At 46.6% G+C, this 12,296-nt stretch overlaps 1 protein-coding gene across 1 annotated transcript in view; it reads left to right on the top strand.

Moving 5' to 3' along the window:
* LOC120023672 (transmembrane protein KIAA1109 homolog) overlaps window positions 1-12,296 on the top strand; it is a 96,314-nt gene that overhangs the window by 34,093 nt on the left and 49,925 nt on the right. The window contains 10 exon segments of the mRNA XM_038967725.1: window positions 120-257; window positions 1,393-1,569; window positions 1,856-1,984; window positions 2,142-2,261; window positions 7,119-7,438; window positions 7,618-7,938; window positions 8,114-8,308; window positions 8,455-8,901; window positions 9,104-9,377; window positions 9,577-9,714. Of these exon segments, the coding sequence (XP_038823653.1) occupies window positions 120-257; window positions 1,393-1,569; window positions 1,856-1,984; window positions 2,142-2,261; window positions 7,119-7,438; window positions 7,618-7,938; window positions 8,114-8,308; window positions 8,455-8,901; window positions 9,104-9,377; window positions 9,577-9,714 (2,259 nt within the window).

Here is a 12,296-nt window from a genome sequence, read left to right as displayed (position 1 = left end):
CCATTTGTATCAACACATAACACATTATGGGTCTACCAGCACCACTTTGCGCCAGTTCTAGGACTGGAGATACCCCTAAACCCACCCATTCTTCTAACTCTTTCCACCTGTCTGGACAGCACTGCGGCAGCGACAGTCCTGAGGGCCCCTCTGGGTTCTTAGAGAGGCTCTGTTTTGAGATGAAGAAGGGCTATAAGGAGACCATGCTCCAGCTTGTGCTCTCCCCGGCTCATATCTTCATCAGTGACAACTACCAGGTGAGTCGACCACAATCGATGGGACCATCTTTAGGGATGCATTCATACAGGAACCCTCTACCTTCACTCCAAAGGGTGCATTTGTTCATGTTCACAAGGATTTAAAAGCATTGGATTGGTGTAGATATGACGCAGTACATGGTTTATGATTGTATGCTTAAGCAGTAGCCCTGGGTTTGTTATTACAGGAGCCTCAGAGCTAAGAGCTTAGAGCTTTACCTGAAATGCCCTGGTAATCTCTTCCCTCATGCAATGACCTTCAGAACTGATTTCTGCTGAGGATAATAGACAGCTGAGTTTTGTTGTTACTCAGTGTTTTGAGAGTACAGTGAATGTCGATCAGCTGGCTAAAAATTTGAATGGCACAGAAGCACATTGCACAATACTACCATTTGACAGTCAAACTGCAGAAAATAGCCATTCTAAGAGGTCTTTTTGTGATGTCTGCATGTGATGGGTGTATGATAGATGTACAGGTAACTGCCAAAATAATGGAAACCAACATAGTGTCTTAATAGGGCGTTGGGCACCAGAACAGCTTCAATGCACATTAGCATAGATTCTACAGGTGTCTGGAACTCTATTGGAGGGAAGTGTCACCATCCTTCCATGAGAAATGCCATCATTGTTGTTTTGTTGATGGTGGTGGAAAACGCTGTCTCAGGCGCCACTCCAGAATCTCCCATAAGTGTTCAATTGGGTTGAGATCTGGTGACTGAGACACATACACACACCACACACACACATACACACACCACACACACACACACACACACACACACACACACACACACACACACACACACACACACACACACACACACCATTTAAACCCCCTAGATCTCTTCTAGCCATGGTCAGCAAAATAATTGGCAACTGAGCATGAAGGGATGTTAATTGCTTTATTATCTTAGGAACCACACCAGTGTGAAAGCACCTGCTTTCAATATACTTTGTATCCCTCATTTACTCAAGTGTTTCCTTTATTTTGTTACCTGTACATGTGCATGCATAATATAGAACCACAAAATGTTTGTTTCTGTGATGCGTATATATGCATATTTGAAGCTAATTCCATCTGTCTTTACACGGCAAAAAGTTATTATTATTAATATTATTACCTGTGTCCACACAGCGGCCCACGTCTGATGGTGTTCTGAGGGACGGCCACCTGAGTCTGTCTGGCCTGCAGATGCGTGCCCACGCCATGTTCTCAGCCCAGGGGCTGCCTCTAGGCACAGACACCCTGGAGTACGCCTGGCTCATAGACATGCAGGCTGGGGCCCTCACGGGGAGAGTCACCGTGCCACAGGTCTGTGTGTGCTAATCAAATCAAATCAAATTTATTTATATAGCCCTTCTTACATCAGCTGATATCTCAAAGTGCTGTACAGAAACCCAGCCTAAAACCCCAAACAGCAAGCAATGCAGGTGTAGAAGCACGGTGGCTAGGAAAAACTCCCTAAAAAGGCCAAAACCTAGGAAGAAACCTAGAGAGGAACCAGGCTATGAGGGGGGGCCAGTCCTCTTCTGGCTGTGCTGTGTGTGTGTATGCGTTTTCTATTTTGTGTATATCTAATGAATGTGTTGTTCCTCAGCTGGCCAGTGTGATGGAGTGGGGTGAGACGTACATGTTCCACGTCTTCTCCCGGGAGTTCCAGCTGGAGCAGCCCAAGCCCTCTGTCATCTGCCAGCACGGGGTGGACCGCCGTGTGTGTGACTCCAAGGTAATACGTTCCCACTTTTTCTGCGCATGGAAATCACACACTTGAAAATCTGTAGTTTGTCAAATCTACTGGTTTTGTATATTTGTGTAAAAATGTGAGTCTGACCTCCGAAGGCAATAATTAACCATTGTAACTATTCTGTTCTCTACTTTCGTAGATGTCCTGCCTGCCTGGACACTGTCGGACATCTGAGGAGCTCAAGTACACCATGACCCGTCTGGCTGTGGATGGGGCTGACCTCTTCATAGTGGAGCACAGCTGTGCAGCCAACATCAAGGTAACACAAATCTTCCACACTAGAACAAAATGTGTAATGTTTGTATTTATTATGGATCCTCATTAGCTGCTGCCAAAGCAGCAGCTACTCTTCCTGGGGTCCAGCAAAATTTAGGCAGTTTATACAATTTTACTGCTTGCATCAGTTACCTGATGTGGAATAGAGTTCCATGTAGTTATGGCTCTATGTAGTACTGTGTGCCTCCCATAGTCTGTTCTGGACTTGGGGACTGTGAAGAGACCTCTTGTGGGGTATGCATGGGTGTCCGAGCTGTGTGCCAGTAGTTTAGACAGACAGCTCGGTGCATTCATCATGTCAATACCTCTCATAAATAAAAGTAGTGATGAAGTCAATCTCTCCTCCACTTTCAGCCAGGAGAGATTGACATGCATATTATTAATATTAGCTCTCTGTGTACATCCAAGGGCCAGCCGTGCTGCCCTGTTCTGAGCCAATTGCAATTTTCCGAAGTCCTTTTTTGTGGCACCTGACCACACGACTAAACAGTAGTCATGCGACAAAACTAGGGACTGTCGGACCTGCCTTGTTGATAGTGTTGTTAAGAAGGCAGAGCATCGCTTTATTATAGACAGATTTCTACCCATCTTAGCTACTACTGCATCAATATGTTTTGACCATGACCGTTTACAATCTAGTGTTACTCCAAGGAGTTTAGTCATCTCAACTTGCTCAATTTCCACATTTATTTATCACAAGATGTAGTTCAGGTTTAGGGTTTAGTGAGTGTTTTGTTCCAAATACAATGCCTTTAGTTTTATAAATATTTAGGGCTAACTTATTCCTTGCCACCCACTCTGAGACTAAATGCAGGTCTTTGTTGAGTGTTAGGATAAAATTTGGATGAAATGGCAGCAGTTTTACGGTCGCCCAGCCAATTGTGCTATTATGTAGTTTTTTTCGCGTTATTTGAACCTTTTTTGTACATAATGTTTCTGCAACCGTATCTTCTGGATATCAGTACAGCGATCACTACCTCGGATTAGACTGAGATTTTTCCTACAACAAGCAGGACGCACAAGATATTCTCCAAACACCCCACAGGGCCGACATCCCCGTTATTTGCAAGAGGAAGCAACGCAGGTACAGAGGACGAAGAGCTGGACGCCTCGTGAGGACCTGGAGAAGGCGAGTGGGAAAGCTGCCGTTACCGTCAATACTACTCGCCAACATGCAATCATTGGACAATAAATTAGGCGAGGTACGATCACGAATATCCTACCAACGGGGCATCAAAACTGTAATATCCTATGTTTCATGGAATCCTGGCTGAATGACGACATGGATATTCAGCTAGCGGGATATACGCTGCACCAGCAGGATAGAACAGCACACTCCGGTAAGACGAGGGGGGGCGGTCTGTGCATATTTGTAAACAACAGCTGGTGCACGAAATCTAAGGAAGTTTCTAGATTTTGCTCGCCTGAAGTAGAGTATATTGTGATAAACTGCAGGCCACACTACATTCCTAGAGAGTTTTCAGCTATACTTTTTGTGGCTGTTTATTTACCACCACAGACAGATGCTGGCACTAAGACCGCACTCAGTCAGCTGTATAAGGAAATAAGCAAACAGGAAACCACTCACCCAGAGGCGGCGCTCCTAATGGCCAGAGACTTTAATGCACGGAAACTTAAATCAGTTCTACCAAATTTCTATCAACATGTTAAATGTGCAACCAGAGGGAAGAAAATTCTAGATCACCTGTACTCTACACACGAGATGTGTACAAAGCTCTCCCTCGCCCTCCATTTGGTAAATCTGACCACAACTATATCCCCTTGATTCCTGCTTACAAGCATAAATTAAAGCAGGAAGCACCAGTGACTCTGTCTTTAAAAAGTGGTCAGATGAAGCAGATGCTAAACGACAGGACTGTTTTGCTATCACAGACTGGAACATGTTCCGGGATTCTTCCGATGGCATTGAGGACGTCGTCCCCACAGTGACTGTACGTACATACCCCAACCAGAAGCCATGGATTACAGGCAACATTCGCACTGAGCTAAAGGGTAGAGCTGCCTCTTTCAAGGTGCGGGACTCTAACCCGGAAGCTTACAAGAAATCCTGCTATGCCCTGCGATGAACCATCAAACAGGCAAAGCGTCAATACAGGACTAAGATTGAATCATACTACACCGGCTCCGACGCTCATCTTATGTGGAAGGACTTGCAAACTATTACAGACTACAAAGGGAAGCACAGCCGCGAACTGCCCAGTGACACGAGCCTACCAGATGAGCTAAATCACTTCTATGCTCGCTTCGAGACAAGCAACACTGAGGCATGTATGAGAGCATCAGCTGTTCCGGACGACTGTGTGATCACGCTCTCCGTAGCCGACGTGAGTAAGACCTTTAAACCGGTCAACATACACAAGGCTGCGGGGCCAGACGGATTACCAGGACGTGTGCTCTGGGCATGTGCTGACCAACTGGCAGGTGTCTTCACTGACACTTTCAACATGTCCCTGATTGAGTCTGTAATACCAACATGTTTCAAGCAGACCACCATGGTCCCTGTGCCCAAGAACCCAAAGGCAACCTGCCTAAATGACTACATACCCGTAGCACTCACGTCCGTAGCGTTGAAGTGCTTTGGAAGGTTGGTAGTGACTCACATCAACACCATTATCCCAGAAATCCTAGACCCACTCCAATTTGCATACCGCCCAAACAGATTCACAGATGATGCGATCTCTATTGCACTCCACACTGTCCTTTCCCACCTGGACAAAAGGAACACCTATGTGAGAATGCTATTCATTGACTACAGCTCAGCGTTCAACACCATAGTACCCTTTAAAGCTCATCATTAAGCTAAGGATCCTGGGACTAAACACCTCCCTCTGCAACTGGATCCTGAACTTCCTGACGGGCCGCCCCCAGGTGGTGAGGGTAGGTAGCAACACATCTGCCACGCTGATCCTCAACACTGGAGCTCCTCAGGGGTGTGTGCTCAGTTCCCTTCTGTAGTCCCTGTTCAACCACGACTGCATGGCCAAGCACGACTCCAACACCATCATTAAGTTTGCAGACGACACATCAGTGTAGGCTTGATCAACGACGAGACAGCCTATAGGGCGGAGTCAGAGACCTGGCCGGGTGGTGCCAGAATAACAACCTATCCCTCAACGTAACCAAGACTAAGGAGATGGTTGTGGACTACAGGAAAAGGAGGACCGAGCACGCCCCCATTCTCATCGACATTGGCTGTAGTGGAGCAGGTTGAGAGCTTCAAGTTCCTTGGTGTCCACATCAACAACAAACTAGAATGGTCCAAACACACCAAGACAGTCGTGAAGAGGGCACGACAAAGCCCCCTCAGGAAACTAAAAAGATTTGGTATGGGTCCTGAGATCCTCAAAAGGTTCTACAGCTGCAACATCGAGAGCATCCTGACTGGTTGCGTCACTGCCTGGTACGGCAATTGCTCGGCTTCTGACCGCAAGGCACTACAGAGGGTAGTGCGTACGGCCCAGTACACCACTGGGGTTAAGCTGCCTGCCATCCAGGACCTCTACACCAGGGGGTGTCAGAGGAAGGCCCTAAAAATTGTCAAAGACCCCAGCCACCCCAGTCATAGACTGTTCTCTCTACTACCGCATGGCAAGCGGTACCGGAGTGCCAAGTCTAGGACTAAAAGGCTTCTCAACAGTTTTTACCCCCAAGCCGTAAGACTCCTGAACAGGTAATCAAATGGCTACCCGGACTATTTGCATTGTGTGCCCCCCCCCAACCCCTCTTTTTACGCTGCTGCTACTCTCTATTTATCATATATGCATAGTCACTTTAACTATACATTCATGTACATACTACCTCAATTGGGCCGACCAACCAGTGCTCCCGCACATTGGCTATCTGCATTGTGTCCCGCCACCCGCCACCCACCACCCGCCAACCCCTCTTTTACGCTACTGCTACTCTCTGTTCATCATGTATGCATAGTCACTTTAACCATAGCACATGTACATACTACCTCAATCAGCCTGACTAACCGGTGTCTGTATGTAGCCTCGCTACTTTTATAGCCTCGCTACTGTATATAGCCTGTCTTTTTACTGTTGTTTTATTTCTTTACTTACCTATTGTTCACCTAATACCTTTTTTGCACTATTGGTTAGAGCCTGTAAGTAAGCATTTCACTGTAAGGTCTACACCTGTTGTATTCGGCGCACGTGACAAATAAACTTTGATTTGAGTGTTGCAGTCATTTCAGTCGCTGTAGTAGCTGACGTGTATAGTGTTGAGTCATCCGCATACATAGAAACTCTGGCTTTACTGAAAGTCAGTGACATGTCGTTAATAAAAATTTAAAAAAGCAAGGGGCCTAAACAGCTACCCTGGGAAATTCCTGATTCTAACTGTATTCTAATTGATAGGGTTCCATTAAAGAACACCCTCTGTGTTCTGTTAGACATGTAACTCTTTATCCACATTATAGCAGAGGGTGTAAAGCCATAACACGTACATTTTAACAGCAGCAGACTATGATCAATAATGTCAAATGTTGCACTGAAGTCTAACAAGGCAGCACCCACAATCATTTTATCATCAATTTCTCTCAGCCAATCGTCATTTGTGTAAGTGCTGTGCTTGTTGAGCATCCTTCCCTATAAGCATGCTGAAATTCTGTTGTCAATTTGTTTACTGTAAAATAGCATTGTATCTGGTCAAACATCATTTTAGTAAGGGTTGGTCGGCTATTTTCGCCAGTAAGGGGGGTTTACTATTCTTGGGTAGCGGAATGACTTTAGCTTCCCTCCAGGCCTGAGGGCACACGCTCTCAGGCTTGAGGACAGGAGTTGAGAAACACTGCTCCAATTCTGCCTTTACCTAGACGGGTGCCATCCGACTGGCCAACTGCAACCTGCACAACCAGGCGGTGGGAGAAGGGATCAGTGCTGTGGTGCAAGATGTCCATATCCACCAGTACATCGAACAGCAGCAGCCTCAGTCAGACGGGGTCCGACCAGGACCCTCTCCAGGTCAGGGCTTAGGGCTGGGCCAGCCCGCTGTACTGCGGAGATCCTTCTGGTTGGAGGCTGGCTCGGTCAACTTCGCCCTGATCACAGCTGACGTGGCACTGGCTGCGGACCACCCGGCCAAGTACGAGGTGCAGAGGCTATTCCTGGAGCTCCATGATGCTTACACCAAGAGGTAGGAATGGAGGAAGGAAGGAATGAATACACTTTATTGATCCCAAAGAAATTTGGGAGACATGGATCCCTAGAGAAAATTGGTCTTGCCACCACCAGTAGCATAGACTAGACAGACACACATGCATACATCAGATCACAGAGACATGAGCGCTCTCTCTCGCTTTCCTTTCCTCCCAGGCTATGGTTCCTGTGGCCAGATGAGACTGGTCGCAACAAGCGCAGCAGGAACAAGTGTGGTTGCCTGGGGGGCTGTCGTTTCTATGGGGGCACCAACACGGGCCTGGACTTCTTCCATCTGGAGGAGATGACCCCCTCCTGCAGCTTGGCCTTCTCCTCCTCCAGTGTTGAGTCAGACATGTGCTACGGCCAATCACTGCTGCAGCCTGGAGAGTGGATTGTCACCAAGGAGACGCCCAAGCTGTCTAACGGTACGACTGTTTCAATGTATTTATCAAAATAAATAAAACATTTTCACTGGGATTGGAGACTGACACGGAGGTTCATATCTGGGTTCACTTTGAAAGTTGTGTTAAATGATAGGGTTGCTGGTCTGTTCCATTTTAGCTTTGATCTGTGTATCTGGAACACACCCAACCTACAGTACTGTGACATACTGTGTATTCCCTCTTGTAGGTAAGGGTGTGGGGGTGAAGGGAGACACCTGTACCCCCAGTCCGGCCCCGGAGCTCGGAATACGGGGCCAACACCTGAGCCTACAGGTGCCTCTGCGCTCCCACAGTTCTGCCTCCTCTTCCGAGGAAAATAGTTCCTCCAGCGCAGCACTGCCCCTACTGGCCGGGGAGAGGGACAGCCCGTCTCCTAGCACTGAGGAACGCATGTTCCCCATGAACGGCAAGAGCACTGCAGAGTGAGTAGCAGATGAGTGCAGCACGGGTGCAACATGCATACAGTGTTTACACACATTCACAATTCACCAACAGCCCATATACTAGTGAAGTAGCTGACAAAAGTGCATTATCTTGATATTCTCAACCCCTCCTTCTCTCCTCACAGTACTCTTACAGAACTCCCTGAGGGCACCCCAGTGTCCCCCAACAGTGCCCAGGAGCACTCCTCTCTCCGCTCACCCCTTAAGCGCCAGTCCTCTGTGCAATCTGGCCGGCTGGGCAGCACTAAGAGCCTGTCGGCGGCAGTCTTCACCGACAAGCCCCCACCGCCCCTTTCTGGCGTCCAGTTCAGCAGTGAGGTCTCCCGTAGCGACGAGAACGTCCTGGACTCTCCTCGCCAGCGCCGGAGCTACAGCTCCTTCCCGTTCACGCCGTCCGCAGACTCTAGCACCTTCCACCAGTATCGCTCAGCAGACTCCAGCATGTCGGTGGCGGACAGCGAGGCTTACTTTTCAGCAACAGAGGACTTTGAGCCCATCAGCAGTGCAGACGAAGGTCCAGGCACCTACCCTGGCAGAAAGAAGAAGAGGAGGCAGCAGCAGATGCAGTATCAGCCCCAGCAGCAGCCTTACCACATGGACCACTACAGGTTGGACCTGTACCTGCTAAATGACTGCCCCTCCAGTCCGAACCTTCCCCCTCTTACCTAACCTTTTTCTTTCTTAGAGAATGTGTTGTCATTTTACTTCATAAAATAAAGGGAAACAATGCATGATTACAGTAGTTAAACCAATCTGTTGTGAATCTGATTCCAGCCGAAGTTCCATCTACCACAGTGTGGAGGGACCTCTCACCTATGTGTTGAATGGGGATCTCATCACAGAGCCCAGGCCCCTGCCCATGCCCCCCATGCTGCCCCCGCTGCCAGCCCACCCCATCCCCGGCCACCATTCGCAGGCCTCCTTTGTGTCAGCCATGGGGTTGGAGGAGGAGGGCTCGGTGGAGGTGGAGAAGACTCCCGAGCCAGGCCTGGTGACTCGACAGCCCCATGTCATGGCCTGCTACCAGAGTTACCTGGCCCACTACCAGGTAAGGCTGGTACACAATAGTGTATTATCCCTGAACTAAATATTATTATTCTATGATTTGATCAGAAAATTAAGACATGTATCGTACGGCAATGTGACACCCCTGTATGATTGTCTGTCAGGTAGAATAGGGAATCATGTCTGCTCTATTCATTATGTCTTCAACCTTCTGACCGTTTATCCTTCTGAATACACCCCAGGTGTCCAACTGGTCTCAGAAGCAGCCCACCAATAAGAGGACCTCCAAATCCTCACTACATCGCCCCCTGGACCTGGACACGCCCACCAGTGAGGAGAGCTCCGCCTCCTTCGACCAGCTCTCTGTTCCCAGCTTTAAGGTAAGAAACACACACTATATAGATCAGGGGTATTCAACTACTATTTGAGAAGGTCCGGTCAGGCAAATTTCCTTGGTTGCAAGGGTCCGGATGGATATTGTCATTTTTGGCATAGTAACAAACCCCCACCTTGCAAAGCATTTTACCACAAACTGTTCACACCCGTCTTGTTGGTAGACAGAACATTTTGCAGTTTTAAAGCACATTTCCTGCAACCCTACACACCCTACACAGTGACTCAACAGAATCATTATGGGCCCCCTTGGGGTCGAGGCCACTGGGCACGTAATCTGGACATGATAACAACAATATTTAGATGTGCTAACCAGCTATCTTACCTACCTAGCTAACATGCTCTAGTTGATCAACTGGACATTTCTGACAAGTTCTATCAGTGAATGACATGAGAAAACGGCCCATGCTCTACCACATTTAGAAATTCCTCCTTGTGCCTTCTACTTTTACAGCTATCAAGAGCAGTAAGTTAAAAGCCTGACTGATTTCTTTAAAAAAAAAAATACATACATACATACTACCGTTCAAAAAGTTTGGGGTCACTTAGAAATGTCCTTGTTTTTGAAAGAAAAGCAAAATGTTTTTGTTCATTTAAATAAACATCAAATTGATCAGAAATATAGTGTAGACATTGTAAATGTTGTAAATGACTATCGTAGCTGGAAACGACAGATTTTTTATGGAATATCTACGTAGGCGTACAGAGGGCCATTTTCAGTAACCATCACTATCAGCAACCATCACTCCTGTGTTCCAATGGCACGTTGTGTTAGCTAATCCAAGTTTATCATTTTAAAAGGCTAATTGATCATTAGAAAACCCTTTGCAATTATGTTAGCACAGCTGAAAACTGTTGTTCTGCTTAAAGAAGCAATAAAACTGTCCTTCTTTAATCTAGTTGAGTATCTGGAGCATCAGCATTTGTGGGTTCGATTACAGGCTCAAAATGGCCAGAAACAAAGAACTTTCTTCTAAACTCGTCAGTCTATTCTTGTTCTGAGAAATGAAGGCTATTCTATGCGAGAAATTGCCAAGAAACTGAAGATCTTGTACAACGCTGTGTACTACTCCCTTCACAGAACAGCGCAAACTGGCTCTAACCAGAATAGAAAGAGGCGTGGGAGGACCCGGTGCACAACTGAGCAAGAGGACAAGTAAATTAGTGTCTAGTTTGAGAAGCAGATGCCTCACAAGTCCTCAACTGGCAGCTTCATTAAATAGTACCCGCAAAACACCAGTTTCAACAGTGAAGAGGAGACTCCAGGATGCTGGCCTTATAGGCAGAGTTGCAAAAGAAAAAGCAATATCTCAGACTGGCCAATAAAAAGAAGAGATTAAGCCACAGGACAGAGGAACTCTGCCTCGAAGGCCAGCATCCCGGAGCCGCCTCTTCACTGTTGACGTTGAGACTGGTGTTTTGCGGGTACTATTTAATGAAGCTGCCAGTTGAGGACTTGAGGCATCTGCTCAAACTAGACATTTCTAAGTGACCCCAAACTTTTGAACTTTATTTATTTATTTATTTATATAAATATATATATAGTTGAAGTCGGAAGTTTACATACACTTAGGTTGGAGTCATTAAAACTAGTTTTTCAACCACTCCACAAATGTCTTGTTAACAAACAATAGTTTTAGCAAGTCAGTTAGGACATCTACTTTGTGCATGACACAAGTCATTTTTCCAACAATTGTTTACAGACAGATTATTTCCCTTTTTAATTCACTGTATCACAATTCCATTGGGTCAGAAGTTTACATACACTAAGTTGACTGTGCCTTTAAACAGCTTGGAAAATTCCAGAATATGATGTCATGGCTTTAGAAGCTTCTGACAGGCTAATTTACATAATTTGAGTCAATTGGAGGTGTACCTGTGGATGTATTTCAAGGCCTACCTTCAAACTCAGTGCCTCTTTGCTTGACATCATGGGAAAATCAAAAGAAACCAGCCAAGTCTGGTTCATCCTTGGGAGCAATTTCCAAACGCCTGAAGGTACAACGTTCATCTGTAAAAACAATAGTATGCTAGTATAAACACCATGGGACCACGCAGCCGTCATACTGCTCAGGAAGGAGACATGTTCTGTCTCCTAGAGATTAACATACTTTGGTGCGAAAGTGCAAATCAATCCCAGAACAACAGCAAAGGACCTTGTGAAGATGCTGGAGGAAACAGGTACAAAAGTATCTATATCCAGAGTAAAACGAGTCCTATATCGACATAACCTGGAAGGCCGCTCAGCAAGGAAGAAGCCACTGCTCCAAAACCGCCATAAAAAAGCCAGACTACGGTTTGCAACTGCACATGGGGACAAAGATCGTACTTTTTGCAGAAATGTCCTCTGGTCTGATGAAACAAAAAATAATGACCATTGTTATGTTTGGAGGAAAAAGGGGGGGGGGGGGCTTGCAAGCTGAAGAACACCATCTCAACCGTGAAGCACGGGGGTGGCAGCATCATGTTGTGGGGGTGCTTTGCTGCAGGAGGGACTGGTGCACTTCACAAAGTAGATGGCTTCATGAGGAAGGAAAATTATGTGGATATATTGAAGCAACATCTCAAG

This window comes from Salvelinus namaycush, chromosome 28 (genome assembly GCF_016432855.1).
Source record: "Salvelinus namaycush isolate Seneca chromosome 28, SaNama_1.0, whole genome shotgun sequence".
Lineage (NCBI taxonomy): Eukaryota > Metazoa > Chordata > Actinopteri > Salmoniformes > Salmonidae > Salvelinus > Salvelinus namaycush.
The sequence above is the reverse complement of the archived record's forward strand: the minus strand, read 5'-3'. Positions and strand labels throughout refer to the sequence as shown.